The sequence below is a fragment of the Chiloscyllium punctatum genome, chromosome 4 (assembly GCF_047496795.1).
Source record: "Chiloscyllium punctatum isolate Juve2018m chromosome 4, sChiPun1.3, whole genome shotgun sequence".
NCBI classification, from domain to species: Eukaryota; Metazoa; Chordata; class Chondrichthyes; order Orectolobiformes; family Hemiscylliidae; genus Chiloscyllium; species Chiloscyllium punctatum.
Window position 1 is genome coordinate 64,167,747 of NC_092742.1, and position 25,379 is coordinate 64,193,125.

The 25,379-nt window shown below is 40.0% G+C and overlaps 1 protein-coding gene across 14 annotated transcripts in view; it reads right to left on the reverse strand.

Annotated features, from left to right (window-relative positions):
* The window catches only part of ralgapa1 (Ral GTPase activating protein catalytic subunit alpha 1), a 312,978-nt gene that overhangs the window by 145,760 nt on the left and 141,839 nt on the right, over positions 1-25,379 (reverse strand). For all 14 annotated transcript variants that reach the window (XM_072568885.1, XM_072568887.1, XM_072568892.1 and 11 more), the window contains 6 exons: positions 16,452-16,550; positions 10,824-10,979; positions 10,073-10,201; positions 4,083-4,208; positions 598-656; positions 1-109 (listed from right to left, as the gene is read on the reverse strand). In XM_072568885.1, the coding sequence (XP_072424986.1) occupies positions 1-109; positions 598-656; positions 4,083-4,208; positions 10,073-10,201; positions 10,824-10,979; positions 16,452-16,550 (678 nt within the window). The remainder of the gene's footprint in view (positions 110-597; positions 657-4,082; positions 4,209-10,072; positions 10,202-10,823; positions 10,980-16,451; positions 16,551-25,379) is intronic.

Here is a 25,379-nt window from a genome sequence, read left to right on the forward strand (position 1 = left end):
CTTTAAAGTTACGCAAATTACATTTAGAGCATCTTTGATTTGTGGATGGCGAGTATCATGTACCAATTCTTCACAGAGCCAAATGCCAAGGCTACAAAGTGCAACACATCTGTAAAGTAGAGATAGTAATGCACATCATGCAAGCATAAGCTATCTAGATATGGTCAAGAAAATATAGAATATAAAATCCTATTTTCTATTTCATAGGCTCGTTGTGAAATTATTTGAAAGTAAGCAATGTAGCTTTCAGAAAACTTACTTTAATATTTAGTCTCACTACAGATCATCGTAAAATCAAAAACTAAGTAATCCAACCATCTTGTTACATCTGTCAGAAACCATCACCTGGATATTGGAGTCAGAGGCAAAGCAAATGCACTCCCACTGATCTCATAAATACTTCCTTAAGAGATCTAGTAACTTCTGGCAGGAACCTTGCCTCTTACAAAGTGATTGCTATGTTGTTCAAAAGGGAATTCCCAGGAAAATGCAGTGATGGCATCCAGCTGGCCAGCAGTCAACGACATCAAAGAATTTTGGGATGGTTAATAGTGAAGTTACTTCTTTAAAAATTACAGATGAAATAAAGCTACTTGCCTAGCTGGTCCAGAAGGCTCTTCCCTTGCTGATTTTAAAATGCTCTTAATCACAAGTTCCTATGATATCAAATTGAAAATATAAAGAATATATAAAAATATAGTAAGTGTCATCAAACAAAGATTACTAAAAAGCTGACGAAAAACTTTAGCACACAGATATTTCAAAATAAATGTTCAATGCAATATTGCCCCATTGCAACAAATCAGTAACTCTCAAAGTTCAAGAATTATTTTCAGGAAAATAAAAGCAATGAACAATTTTAAAATACCAGTAACTTGAAAAATAAATTAATATATTTAGATTTCAAATAAGCGTACCATCACTTCTTTTACGTTTAAAAGAAAATTCAGAAAAGTTCCCATAAAATCAACTCCATTCAAGATTACTTGAATTTGCTTGAAGAAAGCATATTAGAAATAAGGTATTATCAAATTGTATCATCTTAAATGATCATACTAAATAAGACTTAATAAGTTTGTGGTGCGTCATATGCCAAAAAAAGTTCTACACAGGAACAATGCAGATTTTATTTAGAGAATTAAGTCTGATATTTAAAAATCTCACTGGACTAAATCAGAGGTTTGGATGGATAGCACTAGTACATTGTGATGAAGGGTAATAAGAAGTGATGTTAAATTCACCTATTGTCTCTCCAGATGTTGAATTCTCAGTCTCTGCTGCATTGTCAAAAGGAGTATTAAACTTATATTAGGATAAGAATAGTGATGATAATGTCATTACAAATCATGAGTGGTGGTTAGGTTCTCTTTTAGAGATAACCACTGTCTGGCATTCATCTCATTTTCCACGCATCAGCCTAAGCCTGTATTTTGTCCAGGTTTTGTTGCCTGTGGACATGGTCTGCTTTCATACATAAGAAGTCACAAATGTACAGTCATGAGCAAATACACAAATATTCATTGTACAGTCAGGAGCAAACACGCTCACTTCTGACCTCATGAAAGAAAAAGATCATTGATGAAGCAACTGAAGATAGACATGCCTAGGATACTACCACGAGGAACACTTTCATTGCTGTCCTTGGAATGAGATGATTTCCCTTCAATAAGCATAACCATTTTGTTTGTGCTAGGTATGGCTACAAACAAAGTTTAGTTTCCAAACAATTCCAGTTTTACTCAGACTCCTGATGCCATACTCAGACAAATGCTGCCTTAATGTCAAGGGTAGTCACACTCAGGATTTCAGCTCTTCTGTCCATATTTGGGGCAAGACTGCAATGAAGTCAGAACAATGAGGTTTTGGTACAATCCAAACTGAGCATTGGTGAATAAGTGCGATAGTCCCTTTTAGTTTTTCAACATTTAACTGGAAGAAACTAGGAGTCACCTAACATGGAGTGTCTGACATTACAGAGGCAGTGAAGAAACACTGGAGAGATAGAGATGGTTGTCATTAGCGATCCATTTAATTATGGCAACATGGCTGAATGGATGCATTTTTAAAAAACTACATTCAGCACTATATTTTTATATGAAAAATCAACCCTTTCTACTCATAAGACAAATGACAGATGACAGATTTAGAAACAAGAGATTCAAAGATCTGCAATGAAACTGTACAGGGAATTTTTTTTGCCACAGATACCATCTTGGTACAGATGAAATCCAATTTAAAATCACACAACACCGGGTTATAGTCCAATTGGTTTATTTGGAGGCACTAGATTTCGAAGCTAGCTTTCCAAACAAACCAGTTGGACCATAACCTGGTCTTGTGCGATGTTTAAACTTGTCCACCACAGTCCAACACCAGCTCCTCCAAATCATGACCAAATCAAATGGCAGTAAAAGGTACAGGAAACTTTGATCTACATGATCTTGTGAATAAATTTGAACAAGTGTGCACTAGAAAAAGCTCAAAGATCTAAATTTTGTTGTCAACAGCAAATGAATGGCACTAGCTATCCATTACACTTGACCATACTTTCTACAGACTTCTGCACAGGAACTGTCAAGGGTTAAAATTCATTTTCAGCACAGCACCCTCTAAAGAGGTTCATCAAATAAATTTAAAAATACATACTTAGGTATGCAGAGCCTGAATCCTAGATATAAACTAGAATGGTTAATTTAATGCCAAATCAAACAACTAAATCAGAACAGAAGAAAGGAAAGTCATTGGATTAAGAGGGAATACAAATGGAGAAATATGAAAGGCTATTAATTTGAAATGCTATACTGGTTTCTCGCTTTGTACATGCTGTCTGATCTTAATATTTAAAGGATTTTCCATCTCTAATGTTATTAAAAATGATTTTTGTCAAAAGGTAACAATGACTAAAATCTTAATGGGTGAGACAGTACACTTAATTTTCCATGCTGGAGAGGTTCTCTGGCAGAAATTAAAACCAATCACACTTAAAGATTTACTTACGCTGATGTTTCCCAATCATAGAGTCATACACAATAGAAACAGGCCCTTTGGCTCACCATGTCTGTGCTGATGAACAACTATACTAATCCCATTTACCTGCACTTGTTTCACAGCCTTCCATGCCATGGCATTTTAAGTACTTGTTCAGATGCTTCTTAAATGTTGAGTGAATACCTGCCTCCACCACCATCTGAGGCAGCCTGTTCTTTATTTCTACCATCTTTTGGGTGAAAAAACTTTTTGCCTATGTAATCAGGTTCTTCTGATAGTATGGTGACCAAAACTGCACAGTGGTGCAAACAATGCTCTATAAAGTTGCAACAAGTCTTCCCTGCTCCTATATTCTACACCCCAGCTAATGAAAGCAAACATCCCTTATGCCTTCTTCACCATCTTATCAATCTAAGCTGACACCCACAGGGATCTATAGACTGATACACCATGGTCCCTTTTAGCTACACGTTTATCTGACCTATCTTTCTATACTTGTACACAGTTGCATGCGACACTGGAAGCAATCTGGGGATTAGAACATTAACCCTCATCTACTAAACTACTACTTGACTCTCTAAAATGCTCATTTTTTTTTAAACCATGACATGCAGCATGACTGCTGGCAATTCACCCTCCTCCTTCAAAATACCCTGCACCCGCTTGAGACATCCCTGACCCTAGCACCACGGACTCTCATTTGCAGCCACAGAACTGCTTGCCAGGAGAATTAGTGAGAATCTATTACGCATGACAACTTTGTGACTTTGCACATTTTTTGCTGTGAAACCTGAAGCGGAAATTCTGCTTCAAGAGGGCAACTCATAACAGTTTTCTGAATTTCATGTTAAGTTGCATGTTCTGTAAAAATTGCTGTCATCTCCACATTTTAACAATGATGGGACTGATCCTTGTTACTTAATCAGAGGATTAGAGTCACAAATTTTAATTTGGTGAAGAATGGAGTAGAGTATATGTAAACAAAGAAATTAAGACAAAATATTGGATTGTAATTTGTGCTTTGGAGGAGCAGGTAGAAAAAAAAATTGGTAACAATTCAACACATCAAGCACCATTTGCTTGAGAAATCTTACCTTAACATCATCACATTTTGTTGATAAAATGTCCACAAGAGAAGGTTGTAAAGTAGGGAGGTCTACATATATATTTGGGAAACAGACTAAAGAGCCCAATAGAATCTGCGCTTCTACTCTTGGAGCCTGAAATGAAAGAAGAATATAAATGGAAATTCCAGGCAAATCAAATTAAATCGTAATTTAATTCATATTTAATACTGGCTTTACAATTGGAAAATCTAGACCCATTTACTAAAACAATGGTAAATCTATTTTTATTGAAACACCAATTTTTTTTGTTGTTTGAAAATATTACTTAATGACTAATTAGTATATTCTGGTAGAGTATTACTTTGGCAAATTTGTGGCAATATATAAGGTTATTGCCCTTTTCATTCATTTAATTGGATACGCAACTGTAGAATGCATACAATTCTTCCAAAACTTCTGATTCTGCATTTCTTCTTTGTTAGGGCATCTTTATTGGTTCATGCTGCTGACATATCACCCACATTACTATATTGCACGATTAGCTATGACGGCAAGGGTAACTGGATCATTTACACTAACAACAGAAAATGCTTGAGAAACTCAGCCAACAGAAAGACAGCAAATAGTGATAACTTGAAATATTAACTTATACTGGACTTGAAATGTGAACTCAGTTTCTCTCTCTACAGATGCTGCCAGTTGCTACGTTTCATCAGTTTTCTGTTTTTACTTCAAATTACAGCATCTTCAGTATTTTGCTTTCATTTAATTGATTGATGACCATAGTCATTACAGTCTCATATATTCACTATGAATATAAAAACTTTACAAACAAAAAATACAGGAATTGATGGAGAACACATCAACAAGGATTCATCTAAGCAGCCTTAGAGGGTAGAAGAATGCAAATTATGTTATCTTCAGCAGTAACTTTGCTGTGATGAGCTAAATTGGTATAGATCAGATCGTCAGACTGTACAGTTAGACAAATACTGCACTTAGCTAATAAACTGCAACCGTAAAATAATCTTCATTATTTAGTATAATAACAAAAGAAAACTAGTTTGGTATTTTAATGCTCAGGGAAAATCTCGACACTATTCAACGAAAGAAAAATTCAATTTTTAAAAGTACATTGATTGCTCTGTTCATAAATGTTTTAGAAAGAAATCAGTGTCAAAAAACTTGCCACAATCGAAAATGTCAGTAAGACATTCTTTCAGATCTAAACAAAAGGCAACCGGAAGTCCTATCAAATGTTCAATTTTCAAAGGGAATACTTGATTATTACGGTGTTTAAAGTTTGAAATTGGAGAAATACCAGTGATTGAAGTACCACATTAGAAGTCTTGAGTATTGCTGAGTTTTCGTTTGATATTCATCAGGACAATTTGCAAAACTGCAAGCTGAAAGGGAAAATTAACATTTATACTCCAAAGATGTTAGAGGGTTTATTTGTTCTGCTGACATGTAAGAAATTGGATATTCTGGGGGTTGTATTCTTCTGTCTTGCAGGCAGGATGTGACAATCTAATCATACCCTGTAATAGTGTTTTAAGGAATAACCTTATTTCCAGAAACAATGTGAGATTATGCAAATACTTTAGTTTGTTTTTGGGTGGCATGTGATTATGGGGGAGTGGCAGGGGCTTGTGTCTTGTGTGCATGACTGACTGCGATGTCAAATCTGCTAGAAAGGAGAACTGTTCCCTTGTTTAGAGAGCTTCTCTTGACATGCTTCGCAAGCATTGCGAGGAGTGTTAAGTGATCTTCCAAAGTTTGTCCTTGCTTAATAGATTTTGGTTCACATAAGTTGGCATATTGCAATTGCATCGAGTGTGTAAGAATCTTGAGAAAAAGAACCTAACACTCTATGAGAGGAGAGAGCTGATTGATTGGCAACTGGTCACTGATTGATCGAGGCATTGCCATAGAATGCACCTATTAATCCTGACTGACAGTTATCTGTTCGGATTTGTTTAAGTTTTAAATCAGACAGGTTGACGCTGATGGTCAGGGTAGTGCTCTGAGGAATAAAACTGTGAATGGTTCTCAACTACTTTGTTGACTTGAAACACGTGCAGTGAGTGCACGCATATTTCCTGTTTGCAAAGAACGGGGTTCTGCATTCATTTCTAGTACATACTAGTGCGCCACACACTGTGAGCCCACATAGACAGTTAGCCAAACTGAACTAAACCCAGGTCTCTGGCACTGTGAGGCAGTTGTGCTAACCACGGAGCCATAGCTCCTAATACTGGACACTGTATTATGAATAGATAAAAGGAATATGCTGTGAGAAATAAAGCACCAGTATTACACACCAGGCAACACATTTGCTCTGAAATTCAAATATCGTATGGAATTTAATTTAGATAAATGCGAGGTGCTGCATTTTGGGAAAGCAAATCTTAGCAGGACTTAGACATTTAATGGTATGGTCCTGGGGAGTGCTGCTGAACAAAGAGACCTTGGAGTGCAGGTTCATAGCTCCTTGAGAATAGAGTTGCAGGTAGATAGGATAGTGAAGGCGGCATGTGATATGTTTTCCTTTATTGGTCAAAGTATTGAGGACAGGAGTTGGGAGGTCATATTGCGGCTGTACAGGACATTGGTTAGACCACTTTTGCAATACAGTGTGCAACTTTGGTCTCCTTCTTATCAGAAGGACGTTGTGAAACTTGAAAGAGTTCAGAAAAGATTTACAAGGATGTTGCCAGGGTTGGATGATTTGAGTTATAGGGAGAGGTTGAACAGGCTGAGGCTGTTTTCCCGAGAGCTTTGGAGGCTGAGGGGTGACCTTATAGAGGTTTATAAAATCATGAGGGGCATGGAAAGGGAAAATACACAAGGTCTTTTCTTTGGGACGGAGGAGTCCAGAACTAGAGGGCCACCAGATATCCCAACCCAATCTGGTCCCACTTGCCAGCATTCGGCCCATATCACTCCAAACCCTTCCTATTCATATACCCATCCAGAAGCCTTTTAAATGTTGCAATTGTACCAGCCTCCACCACTTCCTCTGGCAGCTCGTTCCATACACGTCCCACCCTCTACATGAAAAAGTTGCCTCTTAGGTCTCTTTTACATCTTTCCCCTCTCACCCTAAACCTATGCCCTCTAGTTCCGGACTCCCCTATCCCAGGGAAAAGACTTTGTCTATTTATCCTATCCATGCCCCTCAGGACTTTATAAACCTCTTGATCGTCACCCTCAGCCTCTGACGCTCCAGGGAAAACAGCCCCAGCCTATTCAACCTCTCCCGTTGGCTCAAATGCTCCAACCCTGGCAACATACTTGTAAATCTTTTCCGAAGACTTTCAAGTTTCACAACATCTTTCCAATATTCCAAAAGTGGCCTAATCAACGTCCTGTACAGCCGTAACATGACCTTTCAACTCCTGTACTCAATACTGTGAGCAATAAAGGAAAGCACACCAAATGCCTTCTTCACCATCCTATTTACGTGCAACTCCCCTTTCAAGGAGCTTATGAACCTGCACTCCCCAGGACCTTACCATTAAATGGTTCAGCCCTGCTAAGATCTGCTTTCCCAAAATGCAGCACCTCATGGTGATTTAAATTAAACTCCATCTACCATTTCTCAGCCCATTGGTCCATCTGATCAAGATCCCGTTGTAATCTGAGGTAACCTTCTTCGCTGTCCACTACACCTCCAATTTTGGTGTCATTTGCAAACTTACTAACTATACCTCTTATGCTCACATCCAAATCATTTATATAAATGATGAAAAGTAGTGGATCCAACACCGATCCTTGTGGCACTCCACTGGTCACAGGCCTCCAGTCTCAAAAACAACCCTTCACCACCACCCCGTCATATACCTTTGAGCCAGTCCTGTATCCAAATGGCTAGTTCTCCCTGTGTTCCTTGAGATCTAACTTTGCTAACCAGTCCCCCATGGGGAACCTTGTCGAACGCCTTACTGAAGTCCATATAGATACTGAAGTCCATATAGATCATGTCCACCGCTCTGCCCTCATCAATCCTCTTTGTTACTTCTTCAAAAAATTCAATCAAGTTTGTGAGACATGAGTTCCCATACACATAGCCATGCTGACTATCCCTAATCAGTTCTTGCCTTTCCAAATACATGTATACCCTGTCTCTCAGGATTCCCTCCAACAACTTGCCCACCACCGACATCAGGCTCACTGGTCTATAGTTCCCTGGCTTGTCCTTACCGCCCTTCTTAAACAGTGGTACCATGTTAGCCAACCTCCAGTCTTCCGGCACCTCATCTGTGACTATTGATGACACAAATATCTCAGCAAGAGGCTCAGCATTCACTTCCTTAGCTTCCCACAGAGTTCTGGAGTATCTCCCCCATCTCCTGTGGCTCCACACATAGGCAATCTTGCTGATCTGTGAGGGGCCCTATTCTTTCCCTAGTTACCCTTTTTGTCCTTAATGTATTTGTAAAAACCCTTTGAATTGTCCTTAATTCTATTTGCCATGGCTATCTCATGTCCCTTTTTTGCCCTCCTGATTTCCCTCTTAAGTATGCTTCTACTGTCTTTATACTCTTCTGAGGATTAATTCGATCTATCCTGTCGATACCTGACATATGCTTCCTTCTTTTTCTTAACCAAACCCTCAATTTCTTTAGTCATCTCTATACCTACCATCCTTTCCTTTCACCCTAACAGGAGTATACTGTCTCTGGACTCTCGTTATCTTATTTCTGAAGGCTTCATATTTTCTAGCCGTCCCTTTACTTGCGAAAATCTGTAACCAAACAGCTTTTGAAAGCTCTTGCCTAATACAGTCAAAATTGGCCTTCCTCCAATTTGGAACTTCAACTTTTAGATCTGGTCTCTCCTTTTCCATCACTATTTTAAAACTAATAGAATTATGTTCGCTGGCCCCGAAGTGCTCTCCTACTGACACCTCAGTCACCTGCCCTGCCTTATTTCCCAAGAGTAGGTCAAGTTTTGCACCTTCTCTAGTAGGTACATCCACATATTTGACACTGCATATCGCATTAACGCATGGCAGGCTCTAAGATAGTCACTATGGGTTCTGTAAAATGTCCAATCTATTTTAATTTACTCTGGAAGAGTTAGATTTCTGAAGTGTGTGCAACAGGAGGAAACTAGCAGTCTCGTGCTGCCCATTATGCAGTAGCAATGAGTGGTGTGTGCCACTAACAGGATGCTGCTGCCAAGTAAAAGAAAAATGTCTGCCTATCAAATAATTGCGTAATATAGCATATGAATTTCAGTGCTGGTGTGATGCCAGGTTTGTATGTCATTCATCCCGATGATTCGTGATTGTATCAAACTGCATTTCCCTTCAGTCATTCAATCAAGTACCAACAAGCAAGGACAAAAATAGAAGTTGCTGCAAAAGCTCAGCAGGTCTGGCAGCATCTGTGAAGTGAAATCAGAGTTAACGTTTCGGGTCCAGTGAAACTTCCTCAGAATCTGGACCCGCAATCTTAATTCTGATTTCTCTTCACAGATGCTGCCAGACCTGTTGAGCTTTTCCAACAACTTGTTTTTGGTTTTGATTTACAGCATCCACAGATTTTATCAACAAGAAAGGTACTGTTTGCGTCCAAATAGTTCATGCTAGCAATATCTGCAATAAGGTCCAACATTTGATGCGATTCTTCAATTGGACAATATTTGCTGGATAATTATGAGTGCGTAAAGAATTATACTGACAACCAACTGTCACTCAGGGTCACGCTGTGATACACATGCTGGTATTGGAACTATATATATTGATTTTGTATTCCTATAAAATGTCCTGATGAGTGCAAGACAAAAGCCTCATAAAATGATTCTTTTTACAGCAAATTTCAAGTTCTGTGGTACTGAACATTTCCAAACCTTAATATTTATTAATTCCAGATGACATGCCCACACATTACCTCTTAATTCCACATATTTTTTCTGTTGACTACAGAAATCACAAAGTAATGTTTACTGAATTTTCAAAATAAGCTACATTAATTAATCAGAAAATATAGTAATATATATTGACTTACATTAAGTGAAGAAGAGAATGTTACTTTACTAGCAGCAACTATAAAATCCCAAATTAGCATGGTAGCACCAGGCAACCCAATAGAAAAGAACCTTGGAGAACAATGCTTGATGATGGTGTTCACAATATCCTAAAGTATTTTTAAAAATAAGATTAAAACAGAAGACAACTAAAATGGACAGTTTCTCATTGTGTACATCAAATAGAACAAGCAATAATGTTGGTCTTAGAGTGCAACTGCTGACACTTAGCGCAGTGCTCCAAACAAATCAAATGCACAAATTATTTGCTAATTACATTAATGCAGCAAATACACTGAAGCAATACCTCAGACCTAAGGTTTATACACATTACCAGAAATGATAGACCTGCGATTTTTGCAACAGTATGTTTATTTTTACCCACCACTCTAAGCTTATTCACTTCATTGGTTTTCTTCTTTTCTCTTCTCAATTATAGCACTTGCTGGAAAAACTACTTGCAAAGCACATACAAGATTAATTATCTGTTCAAAGTTTTAATTTTTCTTTGCTCTGGTCCAGGTTTAATTGGCTTATTCCAATTATCTTCAGTGTGCAAAATACCTCAAACCTACATTGCTTGTAATGGAACAGTCACTAGCCCTGAAATTCTTCAATGAGCAAAAACAAAACTTAAAACAACAGCAACTTTAACCTGAAACTTTAAATTAAATAACTCAAATTCTGGACATCTGAAAATACACAAATAGACTTTAAACAGGAAAAGCTAACCTGATCAAGATTTAAGAGTCCACTGTGCATTATATTGTAGAAGTGAACAAGGAAATCAGAATTAGGTGAAACATCTTGACGTCGTTTCATAATTTTGCAGATAAGCTTGTATGCATGCAGCTTTCCTTGCTTGTATTTTTCTGGTAATGTTGTTGCCTAATTAAAAAAAATAAAATTTAGCATCAAATATGGTGTTCAGAAAAAGTTATTGCTTATTAATTACTGAAAGTTGCAGCTTGAATTAGACTGTTATTTTTCACGTATAAGATTTAATTACATGATCTCTACGGCTCATTGATTAAAGGTCTGAAAAGAATTTCAGTCCCGTTTCCAGTTCACAGAGATAAGCAAAACAATGTCCAATGACTATAATTACAGGAATTAATAAATCAGTCCCCATTGTGTCGCAGTAATTAGAAACAGGACAACAGGCTGGTAGGTATAGGGAATGCTGGCTGACTAAAGAAATTGAGGGTTTGGTTAAGAAAAAGAAGGAAGCATATGTAAGGTATAGACAGGATAGATCGAGTGTAAAGTATAAGATTATAAAGGCAATAGGAATATACTTAAGAGGGAAATCAGGAGGACAAAAAGGGGACATCTGATAGCTTTGGCAAATAGAATTAAGGAGAATCCAAAGGGTTTTTACAAATACATTAAGGACAAAAAAGAGTAACTAGGGAGAGAATAGGGCCCTTCAAAGATCAGCAAGGCAGCCTTTGGGTGGAGCCACAGAAAATGGGGGAGATACTAAACGAGTATTTTGCATCAGTATTTACAATGGAAAAGAACATGGAAGATATAGAATGTACGGAAATACATGGTGACACCTTGCAAAATGTCCATCTTACACAGGAGGAAGTGCTGAATGTCTTGAAACACAAAGGTGTATAAATCCCCAGGACCTGATCAGATGTACCCGAGAACTCTGTGGGAAGCCAGAGAAGTGATTGCTGGGCCTCTTGCTGAGATATTTGTATCATTGATAGTCACAGGTGAGGTGCCGGAAGACTGGAGGTTGGCTAACGTGGTGGCACTGTTTAAGAAGGGTGGTAAGGAGAAGCTAGGTGACTATAGATCAGTGAACCTGACATTGGTGGTGGGCAAGTTGTTGGAGGGAATCCTGAGGGACAGGATGTACATGTATTTGGAAAGGCGAGGACTTATCAGGGATAGTCAACATGGCTTTGTGCGTGGGAAATCATGTCTCACAAACTTGATTGAGTTTTTTGAAGAAGTAACAAAGAGGATTGATGAGGGCAGAGCGGTAGATGTAACCTATATGGATTTCAGAAAGGCTTTCAACAAGGTTCCCCATGGGAGACTGGTTAGCAAGGTTACATCTCACGGAATACAGGGAGAACTAGCCATTTGGATACAAAACTGGCTCAAAGATAGAAGACAGAGAGTGGTGGTGGAGTGTTGTTTTTCAGGCTGGAGGCCTGTGACCAATGAAGTGCCACAAGGATCGGTGCTGGGTCTACTACGTTTTGTCATTTACATAAATGATTTGGATGTGAGCATAAGAGGTACAGTTAGTAAGTTTGCAGATGACACCAAAATTGGAGGTGTAGTGGACAGCGAAGAAGGTTACCTCAGATTACAACAGGATCTTGACCAGATGGGCCAATGGTCTAAGAAGTGGCAGATGGAGTTTAATTCAGATAAGAGATCTACGGGGCAACTTTTTCACACAGAGGGTGGTACGTGTATGGAATGAGCTGCCAGAGGAAGTGGTGGAGGCTGGTACAATTGCAACATTTAAGAGGCATTTGGATGAGTATATGAATAGAAAGGGTTTGGAGAGATATGGGCTGGGTGCTGCAGGTGGGACTAGATTGGGTTGGGATATCTGGTCAGCATGGACAGATTGGATGCTGTTTCCATGCTGTACTTCTCTATGACTCTAAATGCAAGTTGCCGCATTTTGGGAAAGCAAAACTTAGCAGGACTTATACACTTAATGGTAAGGTCCTAGGGAGTGTTGCTGAACAAAGAGACCTTGGAGTGCAGGTTCATAGCTCCTTGAAAGTGGAGTCGCAGGTAGATAGGATAGTGAAGAATGCGTTTGGTATGTTTTCTTTTATTGGTCAGAGTATTGAGTACAGGAGTTGGGAGGTCATGTTGCGGCTGTACAGGACGTTGATTAGGCCACTTTTGGAATATCAGAAAGATGTTGTGAAACTTCAAAGGGTTCAGAAAAGATTTGCAATGATGTTGCCAGGGTTGGATGATTTGAGCTTTAGGGAGAGGCTGAACAGGCTGGGGCTGTTTTCCCTGGAGCGTTGGAGGTTGAAGGGTGACATTAGAGAGGTCTACAAAATCATGAGGGGCATGGATAGGATGAACAGGCAAAGTCTTTTCCCTGGGGTCAGGGAGTCCAGAACTAGAGGGCGTTGGTTCAGGGTGAGAGGGGGAAGATAAAGAAGAGACTTAAGGGGCAGTGTTTTCACGCAGAGGGTGGTACGTCTACGGAATGAGCTGTCAGAGGAAGTGGTGGAGGCTGGTATAATTGCAACATTTAAGAGGCATTTGGATGGGTGTATGAATAGGAAGGGTTTGGAGGAATATGGGCCGGGTGCTGGCAGTTGCGACAATCTGGTCGTGATGGACGGGTTGGACCAAAGGATCTGTTTCTATGCTGCACATCTCTATGATTCTATGATAATCTGCAGTAATATACAAAAGTTGAAATTGAGATCATTAAATTTATTCCATTTTACACACTGTTAATTGCATCCTCTGAACAGTACCACTGCATGCTTGCACTGACATGAGGGTACTATTTCATGTGAGAAGGTGACATGTGCTTCCAGTACAAGCAGGGCCATATGAATTTGACAGAGGTTTCAAACAGATCAGTATTAATATATTTAAACAAAGAATTAATAAATAGATGAATATGATGTAAGTACCAAATGACTCCATAATTCAATGTAAATATTTCCATTTTAATTCTTTATAATCTTCTAACTTGAAGAATTGAACACAAACTGGCTCATCACCTATTTTCTACACTTCCTAAACTTGAGGTCATCCAAGACTATGCCACTCAGGTTTTAACTTGCTGTAATTCCTACTCCTGATTGATTCTGGGCTTGCTGACTTAGATTGGTTTGGTTCAAGAAATGTTTTGACTTGAAAGTTCTGTTCCTGGTTTTCAGTGGGGAAAGTTGCTTCGTTCTATGCTATAAACGTTTATGATTCTGTACCAATTATTATTTGCAATTAATAACTTGGGGATTTTATTACTATTGTTAACCATGTGATTTACAACACAATCCTCTGGTTTTGGCCATTAACTTTGCACTAAAATAGATCTTCAAGCTTTCCTTAACCTTATAAGTTTGAACATATCGCAACATGATATTTTGACACTTTATCATGAAGTAACAACCGTGCCACTAATGTTCATACCACTGATAGAAATATTTTGATAATATTTTGAAACAATCCGTTTTTTCCACAATCAACACAAAACAATAATAACTGCACTTATTCAATGTCTAAATCCTGATAATGAAAGCAGTATACAATGTTTAATAATTACATTTCCCCTTTTCTTCAACAATTAATAAATGTAAATTAAGTTCAGCCATATGTAGAAAAAATAAGAATGAACCACATCAAGATGTATGGATGACACAAATGAGAAACCTTAATGCTGATTAAGAACATTAACCTATTTTATTATGCAGCATTAAATATTTAAGCATTCTGTAAAACAGTAAAACAATTCATTCTAAAAATCTGGATCTAAAAAACATTGTGGCGTACTACTATACACAAAACAGCCAGATAAGATGCTCAATGGCACCGATAAACTTAGTGCACCAACAAAAGAGAATTATAACGACAGTCGTGTATTAAAAGAGTTAATGTTAAAACACACACTCTCCTTGAAAATATGAACCATCCATAGAAACAAACAGAAATATGTCTAAGAATTATGAACTATAATTATATGACCAACAACGAAGTAAGAATATAATATATTCTGCAGCTTCAGGTCTAGGCGGCTGTCGGCCAAAGGTGGATGTTCAAGAGATGAGATCTTATATCTGAGGGTTATAGGGTAGAAAACAATTACAGAAATGGGGAGGGCATGGCCATAGTGGAGCCTGAAAACAAGGATAAGAACTTAAAATTGATTTCTTGATTCCTTTGGTAGTCAATGAAAGCTAAGATTCTGAGCAAATGGCAACCTGGTGAACTCTGGGGAATTACTGAACTATAAATTTTGGAACTCAAAACAAGTCAAAAAGAAAATAAACCTAGATCTGGACGGACATTGAAAAAGTTGGCATTCCCCATTACAAAACTTGTGAATCCAGCAGCTACTTTGGCAGTTCCACGTGAGCTGAAAAAAGGAATCTCAGAAATCATGGCAAGGTTTGACCCTAGGGTTGCATGAGTCCTTCGATGTTTGATTTTATCAAACAAGGCCTTCATGTTCAGGAAAGGAGAGAGTGACGCTTGAAATATGGCTGTATTGACAGAATGCCGTCTCAAAGAATCCTTGTAAAACTGAAATCAGAGGAAATCAGGAGAAAATTAGTTGCTGACTGCAGCCATACCTAGCATTTTTGGGGGAGTTTATGGGTGCACTGTTCTTGTTGCTAGACAAACAACCCACAGACCCAGATAATGCCCCTGTTGAGAGAATGAAATATGCCTTTTCTAGCACCTTTAAAGTCTTCAAGTGTTTCCAAAGTAAGTTCTGTTTTGTGGCTGCATATATTGACTAGCTTCAATATAGCAGAGTCAGACTAAAAGACCAATTGCCTAATTTGCTTTTTGTGCTATTGACATAGAAATGAATGATCAACGCTGCATTCCCTACTTTAGAAAAAATTAAAAATCATATGACACCAGTTTATAGTCCAACATGTTTATTTGGAAGTACAAGCTGCTCCTTCATCAGGTAGCTAGTGGAGTAGGTTCATTGTACACAGAATTTACTTTAGAAAACTTTACAGTCAATTCAACACTTCAAATGGAATTGCTGTTGGAGTGTAGAAAATGCAGTCAAGTTATACTCAACAAAGTTGCCAAATAGCAATACCAGATAGTTTGTTTTAGTGATCTTGATGGAAGCATCAGTAAATCGAGAAAAACTTCACCGCTCTTCTTCAAAAAATGCTGCAACTTTTTATTGCCAATCTAAGAGGATACATGGGGCACTGTTTAAAATTTCACCTGAAAAGCAGCAATACTCACCAGTGCTGCATTGAAGTGTCAGCCTGGATTATGTGCTCACATTTCTGGAGTTAAATTTAACTCATAATTTTCAAAAGCAGAGGGAAGAATGCTAACAATTGACTCACAGCCAGAATATGGTAAGGAACTTCTGTATTCCTGCCAGAAAAGTGTCTTTGATGTTGACCTGATGGGGTAGGTGGTTTAATATCTCATTTGGAAGATAATGTTATTAGTGGAGTTTTGGTACTTCTGAACACACACACCTTCTGACTGAAAGATGAGGGTGATTTCACTAAGTCAAGGATATGAAGTACTGAAATAACAACCTGAAATTTCTGAATGCTCTGAAGGCTTAGTGTATGAATTGATTGATGGAAATAATAGCGAAAAATAGATCATTCATCTTTGAGAAACAATTTAACTTACCTTAAAAAGCCAAGGAGTTAGAATTCTGAGAGGTGGTATCAAAACTGGAGGCGGTGGGGAGGTGTGATTGTCTACTGTAATTCCAAGATTATCTCTCACCTTCAAAGAAAGGAAATTATCTTTTGACAAAATAATTATAAATGTTTTAATAAGACAATATTTTACTGTGAATATTTCACAAAGCAAGGAATTTCAGATGAATACTTTAGGTGAAAATCATATCTAACAGTGTGGCTTGTTAAGAATAATCGGCACAACTTAAACAGTATTAAATTGCTACCTCCAAAGGCAACTTGGAATGCAGGAATTGGTAAACAAGGAAAGACTATGATCCACTGAATTCATTATTTACCACCTTGCTAGCCATTGATGCAATAATGGTGCTTTTAATCAAACAAAACAATCAATCTCGAACAACTCTCCCATAACAGACCCAGAACGAAACAAAGAAACCTCTAGCGATGTGAAGTTATAGAAAACTCAGGGTCACGTCACCTGTTCCTCTCACGCATACACTCACCATATCTCATGTCTTAAATTATTCTCATATTCTAAACCAAAATATTATTTTCTCCAAGAAAGATATCGAAGTTGTATTTAAATCCATCATACTGTATGCTTTCTTCACCACTCAAGCCTGCTTTTTCAATACATTCACCATCATTTGGAACAGGCCATACATTTTGTTGTACTATTCTGGAGGAGTTATCATTTTATGTACATACACGCTAATAATCAAAACAATGCTTCTCCATTCAGGTTCTGTTAGAACAACTTAGCTCCATACATTATCATTATCTCAGGCTGGGGCTGTTTTCCCTGGAACGTCGGAGGCTGAGGGGTGACCTTTTAGAGGTTTACAAAATTATGAGGGGCATGGATAGGGTAAATAGACAAAGTCTTTTCCCTGGGGTCGGGAAGTCCAGAACTAGAGGGCATAGGTTTAGGGTGAGAGGGAAAAGATATAAAAGAGACCTAAGGGGCAACTTTTTCACGCAGAGAGTGGTACCTGTATGGAATGAGCTGCCAGAGGAAGTGGTGGAGGCTGGTACAATTGCAATATTTGAGAGGCATTTGGATGGGTATATGAACAGGAAGGGTTTGGAGGGATATGGGCCGGGTGCTGGCAGGTGGGACTAGATTGCGTTGGGATATCTGGTCGGCATGGACAGGTTGGACCGAAGGGTCTGTTTCCATGTTGTAAACCTCTATGACTCTATATGGATTGCCTAAATTAAATACAAGAGGAAAAGAGATTAACTGTAATTAATAGGTGTAATGGAGAAAAATCATTACTGTTCACACTTACATCTGGCACATAGGAAAATCACCTCAGCCTCAGAATACTGTTGCAAAATGCCCTGAACTCAATCATTTTCAGACCAAGGCTTAGATGGACCGAGTTTTAATCAGTTAGAGAATCAAGGATTATGGAGAAAATGCAGGAAAGTGCAGTTGAGGATTATCAGATCAGCCAGGATCTCACTGAATGGCCTACTTCTGCACTTATGTTTTATGATCTTATGAACTTCATTACTTTCTCTTTGTGGCAGTGGTGCATTCACTGACCATGGCACAGTATTATGCTCCATTCAGTCCTCCTCCAATATTGTAGATGCTTACAATACATTACAGGACTGACAATGGGATGACAAACAGTAGTGACATTTTTGCACTGTTGATGTCGTGCAATGATCATCTCTGACAAGCAAAACCTAGTCATGTCTCCCTTATCGTCACCTACACCATTATCAACCAACATCAATACTGGGGTCACCGCTTACAAAGAAAATAGGAGAGGAATAGGCTATTCATTCCATTGAGCCACCTCCACTATGCAACAGGATCGTGACTTAATCTTTCTTAATGACATATCCCAATTCTCTCACCATATCCCTTGACAAACTGTAGCTAAAAACCTATTTCTTCCTTAGCTATATTCAGTGACTTTCTCTCTACAGCCTTCTGTGGTAGAGGGTTCGACAGGTTCACCACCATTTGAGTGAAAAAAAATTCTTCTTGTTTCAGTCTAAAATGGCTGACCTCAATCTGAGACTTCAACTATTTGTTCTGGACACACCAGCCAGGGGAAACATCATTCCTGCAGCCAGTCTGCTCAACCCTGTCAGAAGTTTCCTCTTTCCAATGAGAAATGGTTATACTAATCATTTTAATTAAGTGACCAAGTCTATCACAGTCAACTCACCTATCAAATGTTCATAGCTTCCACGGTGTACATTCAAGCTGTCAGTTTTATATTAGACTACCTGCTATTCTATCCCAGTGCCGTTATGGTCACTTTTTCTTAAAGGGCATCTCACCACAAGATTATTATTGAACCTCTTCTCACTGCATGAAAAACAAATCGAAGATGTCCTATCCTTGAGTTGGTTCCTCAGTGTACTGGTTTAAACAAAACCACACTATACATACTCCAGGAATTCATCTGCACAATATTACTACTCAAGTGGTTTGTGCACTTTTTGTATAGATTAAAATCACCCATGATTACTGTAGTCCTCTTACAGCTTCCACCTCTAATTTCCTGCTTCATGCCACCTTAAACTCACCATTAGTATTTGAAAATGTATGGACAACTCCCATTAATGCTTTCTGCCCCTTGTTGCTTGCTTACTCCCCCAGATTGATTCCATATCTGGACTTCTTGTGCTAATATCTTTTCTCACCACTGCACTGACTTCACCTTTCACTAACCATGCTAATTCACCTCATTTTCCATTTCAATATCCTTGGATGTTTAGTTCCCAGCCTTGGTCACCCTGAAGTCATGTCTCCTTAATGACAATCAATTATATCAGAGCTGTTTACAACTATTTGCACTGCCAATTCACCTACCTTATCACACATACTCTGCACAATCATTTAGACTTCTCTTTTCAACATTTCTACACATTCTGGTTTGTACTCCAACCCTATTTGTTGCTAGCCCATGTTTCCTCTGCCTTCCACTTTTTCTTTCTACACTTCTATCTTTCAGTTCATCTTTGCTTCCCTCACCTTCACCTCTTTGCCCAGGTTCCTAGACCCTGCCACTAAACCCTCACTCACAATAATGGCCAGTGACCCTCTGAAGATATTAACACTAGTCCTGCTGGGTTGCTTGGATTGGTCCCACTTCTTCCTCAGAATATATTCTAATGCCTCAAATATCATAATCCCCCAACCCCATTCCTCCAGCCATTTGGTTTATTCACCTATTCCTGATCTCATTCATATATGACATTGGAGGTTATGACTTCAGGCTTTCTTTTTTAAATTATTTCCTAGCTTCCTCTATTGTGCTTACAGGACTTTATACCTCTTCTTACTTCTGTCACGATACTAATATAGTATACAACCTCCAGCTGCTCTCTCTCACCTTCAGAACACTCTGTAGCCGTTCTGTGACAACCTTGACCCTGGTACAAGTGAGGCAACACACCACTCTGGTGTCTCATCTGTGGGTGCAGTAATGTCTATGTGTTCCTCTTATAATAGAATATGACCACAATCACTCTCCTACTTATCTTTTTTCCTTTCCTGTGCAATTGAGCTGCTCTTGGTGCCACAGATTTGATTCTTGCTGCATTCCCTGAGAAACCAGCTCCACCAGCAGTATCAGAATTGGAAAGTAGGTATTTCCAGGGGACTCCTGAATGACCTGCCTGGTGCTTTTTCTCTGACTGGTAATCACCTACACCATTTCTGCCTATGTACTCTTTATCTTTAGCATAACCACCCCACTGTACATACTATCCACAAAGATCTCAGCCTTGCAGAGGCTCCACGGTGACTCCAGTTGCTGCTGCAGACCTGAAAGATGGATTTTCAGTAGCTGGGCTGGAGACATCATCTGCATACTTGATGACCTTGGACACTGGAGTTAACCCTGATTTCTCACATTGCACAAAAGGAGCATTCACTGGGTTGTGCTACCTTGCAAACATAATTTTCTCTAGGACAATGAGAGATGGGACTTAAATTCTGGCTTAACCAGCGATGCCCATATCCTGTGAACTAAAATAAAACTGATCATGGATTACCACAAACAAGGTTACCTTGAAAGGCAATCCATGAGCTTGAACCATTTCCATCAAATCTTGGAAAGATTGCAGATTACAGGGAGGTAGTCACACCTCTGGTGCAAGCAAGAGGCAGATGGGTTACAGTCAGGGGATGGAAAGGGAACCGCCAGGCAGTGCAGGGAACCCCTGTGGCCGTTCCCCTCAATAACTTGGATACAGGTGTGTGTGTGGTGTGTGTGCGTACGTACCAGGGCTAGGCATTGGGGCACAGGTCTCTGGCACAAAGTCTGTCCCAGGTGCTCAGAAGGGAAGGGGGGAATGAGCAGACCATTAGTCATTTGGGACGCCACAGTTAGGGGAACAGATAGGAGGGTCTGTGGGAATGAGGGAGACTCATGGTTGGTGTGTTGCCTCCCAGGTGCCAAGGTTCATGATGTCTTGAATCATGTTTTTGGGATCACTGAGGGGGAGCAGCCTCAAGTCGTGGTCCACACAGGTACTAACAACATAGGTAGGAAAAGGGATAGGGATTTAAGGCAGAAATTCAGGGAGCTAGGGTGGAAGGTTAGAGCTGGAACAAACAGAGTTGTTATCTCTGGTTTGTTTCCCATGCCACATGCGAGTGAGGTGAGGAATACGGGGAGAGAAAGGAGTTGAATATGTGGCTACAGGGGTGGTGCAGGAGAGAGGGTTTCAGTAACCTGGATAATTGGGGCTCATTCTGGGATAGGTGGGACCTCAACAAACAGGATGGCCTACACCTGAACCAGAGGGGTATCAATATCCTGGATGGAAATTTACTCATGTTCTTTGGGAGGGTTCAAACTAATTCAGCAATAGATTGGGAACCTAAATTGTAGTTCCAGTGTCCAGGGGGTTGAACGTAGTGAGGTCAGAAATGAGGTTTCAAGGTTGCACGAGTTCACTGGCAAGCAGGAAGGTGGTTTGAAGTGCCTACTTCAAGGCCAGGAGCATCCCGAATAAAGTGGGTGAAATTGCAGCATGCGTGGTTACCTGGGACTTCGATGTTGTGGCCATTTCGGAGACATGGATAAAGCAGGGATGGGAATGGTTGCTGCAGGTTCTGGAATTTAGGTGTTTCAGTAAGAACAGAGAAGATGATAAAAGAGGGGGTGTGTCATTGTTGGTCAAGGGCAGCATTACGGTGGCAGAAAGGACATTTGAAGACTCATCTACTGAGTAAGTACAGGCTGAGGTTAGAAACAGGCAAGGGGAGATCACCCTGTTGGGAGGTTTCTATCAGCCTCCAAATTGTTCCAGACATGTAGAGGAAAGGATAGCAAAGATAATTCTGGATAGGAGCGAGAGTAAAAGGTAGTTGTTATGAGGGACTTTAACTTTCCAAATATTGACTGGAAATACCACAGGAGGAAGTAAGGACTGCAGATGCTGGGACCAGAATTGAAAAATGTGGTGCTGGAAAAACATAGCAGGCCAGGCAGCATCCGAGGAGCAGGAGAATCGATGTTTCGGGCATAAGCCCTTCTTCAGGGATGGGAAATACCATAGTTCGAGTACTTTAGATGGGTCAGCTTTTGTCCAACGTGTGCAGGTGGTTTCCTGACACAGTATGTAGACAAGCCAGCAAAGGATGAGGCCACACTGGATTTGGAGCTGGGTAATAAACCTGGCCAGATGTTAGATTTGGAGGTAGGTGAGCACTTTACTGATAGTGACCACAATTTGGTTATGTTTACTTTAGTGATGGAAAGGCAAGGTCATATAACACAAGGCAAGAGTTGTAGTTGGGAGAAAGGCAATTATGATGCAGAAGATGGGGAAGGAAACTGCAGGGGATGGGCACAATTGAAATGTGGAGCTTATTCAAGGAACAGCTACTGCGTACCCTTGATAAATATGTACCTGTCAGGAAGGGAGGAAGTGGTCAAGTGAGGGAACAGTGGTTTACTAAAGAAGTTGAAACTCTTGTTAAGAGGAAGAAGGCGGCTTATGTTAGGATGAGAAATGAAGGCTCAGTTAGGGCGCTTGAGAGTTAAAAGTTAGCCAGGAAAGACCAAAAGAGAGCGTGAAGAAGAGCCAGGAGGAGTCATGAGAAGTCATTGGCAGATAGGATCAATGAAAAGCTTTCTCATAGGTATATCAGGAATAAATTAATGACTAGAGAAAGATTAGGCCAATCAAGGATAGTAACTGGAAGTTGTGCGTGGAATCAGAGGAGATAGGGGAAGTTCTAAATGAATGTTTTTTGTCTTTTTCCAATGTGAATACTAACAATGTTGTCGAAGAGAATACAGAGATACTGGCTACTAGACTAGTTGGGATTGAGGTTCACAAGGAAGAGGTGTTAGCAATTCTGGAAAGTGTGAAAATAGTTAAATCCCCTTGGCTGGATGGGATTTATCATCGGATTTTCTGTGAAACCAGAGAGGAGGTGCCGAGCCTTTGGCTTTGATCTTTATGTTGTCCTTGTCTACAGGAACAGTGCCAGAAGACTGGAGGATAGCAAATGTTGTCCCCTTGTTCAAGAAGATGGGGTAGAGATAACCCTGGTAATTATAGACCAGTGAGCCTTACTTCGGTAGTGGGCAAAGTGTTGGAAAAGTTTATAAGGGATAGGATTTATAATTATCTGGAAAGGAATAATTTGATTAGGGATAGTCAACACAGATTGGTGAAGACCATAAGACAAAGGAGTGGAAGTAAGGCCATTCGGCCCATCGAGTCCACTCCGCCATTCAATCATGGCTGATGGGCATTTCAACTCCACTTACCCGCATTCTCCCCGTAGCCCTTAATTCCTCGAGACAACAAGAATCTATCAATCTCTGCCTTGAAGACATTTAGTGTCCCGGCCTCCACTGCACTCTGCGGCAATGAATTCCAAAGGCCCACCACTCTCTGGCTGAAGAAATGTCTCCGCATTTCTGTTCTGAATTTACCCCCTCTAATTCTAAGGCTGTGTCCATGGGTCCTAGTCTCCTCACCTAAGGAAACAATTTCCTAGCGTCCACCCTTTCCAAGCTATGTATTATCTTGTACGTCTCTATTAAGTCTCCCCTTAATCTTCTAAACTCCAATGAATACAATCCCAGGATCCTCAGCTGTTCCTCACATGTTAGACCAACCATTCCAGGGATCATCCGTGTGAATCTCTGCTGGATACGTTCCAGTGCCAGTATGTCCTTCCTGAGGTGTGGGGACCAAAACTGGACACAATACTCCAAATGAGGCCTAACCAGAGCTTTATAAAGTCTTTGTAGCACAACGGTGCTTTTATATTCTAACCCTCTTGAGATAAGTGACAACATTGCATTCGCTTTCTTAATCACGGACTCAACCTGCATGTTGACCTTTAGAGAATCCTCGACTAGCACTCCCAGATCCCTTTGTACTTTGGCTTTACGAATTTTCTCACCGTTTAGAAAGTAGTCTGTGCTTTTATTCTGTTTGCCAAAGTGCAAGACCTCGCATTTGTTCACGTTGAATTCCATCAGCCATTTCCTGGACCACTCTCCCAAACTGTCTAGATCCTTCTGTAGCCTCCCCACTTCCTCAGGACTACCTGCCTGTCCACCTAACTTTGTATCATCTGCAAACTTCGCTAGAATGCCCCCAGTCCCTTCATCCAGATCACTAATATGTAATGCGAACAGCTGTGGCCCCAACACTGAACCCTGCGGGACACCGCTCGTCACCGGCTGCCATTCCGAAAAAGAACCTTTTATCCCAACTCTCTGCCTTCTGTCAGACAGCCAATCCTCAATCCATCCCAGTAGCTCACCTCGTACACCATGGGCCCTCACCTTGCTCAGCAGCCTCCCGTGTGGCACCTTATCAAAGGCCTTTTGGAAGTCTAGATAGACCACATCCACTGGGTTTCCCTGATCTAACCTACTTGTCACCTCTTCAAAGAATATCAACAGGTTTGTCAGGCATGACCTCCCCTTACTAAATCCATGTTGACTTGTTCTAATCAGACTCTGCTCTTCTAAGAATTTAGAAACCTTATCCTTAATGATGGATTCTAGAATTTTACCAACAAAGGGTAGGTCATGCCTTACAAACCTTACTGAGATCTTTGAGAAGGTGACCAAACAGGTGGATGAGGATAAAGCGGTTGTTGCGGTGCATATGGATTTCAGTAAGGAGTTTGTTAAGGTTCCCCACAGTAGGCTATTGCACAAAATACAGAGGCATGGGATGGAGGGTGATTTAGCGGATTGGATCAAAAATTGGCTAGCTGAAAGAAGACAGAGGGTGGTGGTTGATGGGAAGTATTCATCCTGGAGTTCAGTTACTGTTGGTGTACTGCAAGGATCTGTTTTGAGGCCACTGCTATTTGTCATTTTTATAAACAACCCAGACGAGTGCATAAAAGGATGGGTTAGTAAATTTGCAGATGACACTAAGGTCAGAAGAGTTGTGGACTATACTGAAGGATGTTGCAGGTTATAGAGGGACATAGATAAAGTGCAGAGCTGGGCTGAGAGATAGCAAATGGAGTTTAACGTGGAAAAGTGAGAGGTGATTCAATTTGGAAGGAGCAACTGGAATGCAGAGTACTGGGCTAATGGTAAGATTCTTGGTAGTGTAGATGAGCAAAGAGATCTCGATGCCCATGTACATAGATGCCTGAAAGTTGCCCAGATTGATTGGGTTGTTAAGGCGGCATACGGTGTGTTAGCTTTTATTGGTAGAGGGATTGATTTTCGGAGCCACAAAGTTATGCTGCAGCTCTACAAAACTCTGGTGTGGCCACACTTCGAGTATTACATACAGTTCTGGTCACCAGTTCATAGGAAGGATGTGGAAGCTTTGGAAAAGCTTCAGATGAGATTTACTGACATGTTGCCTGGTATGGAGGGAAGGTTCTAGGAGGGAAGGCTGAGGGATATGTGTTCGTTAGAGAAGAAAGTTGAGA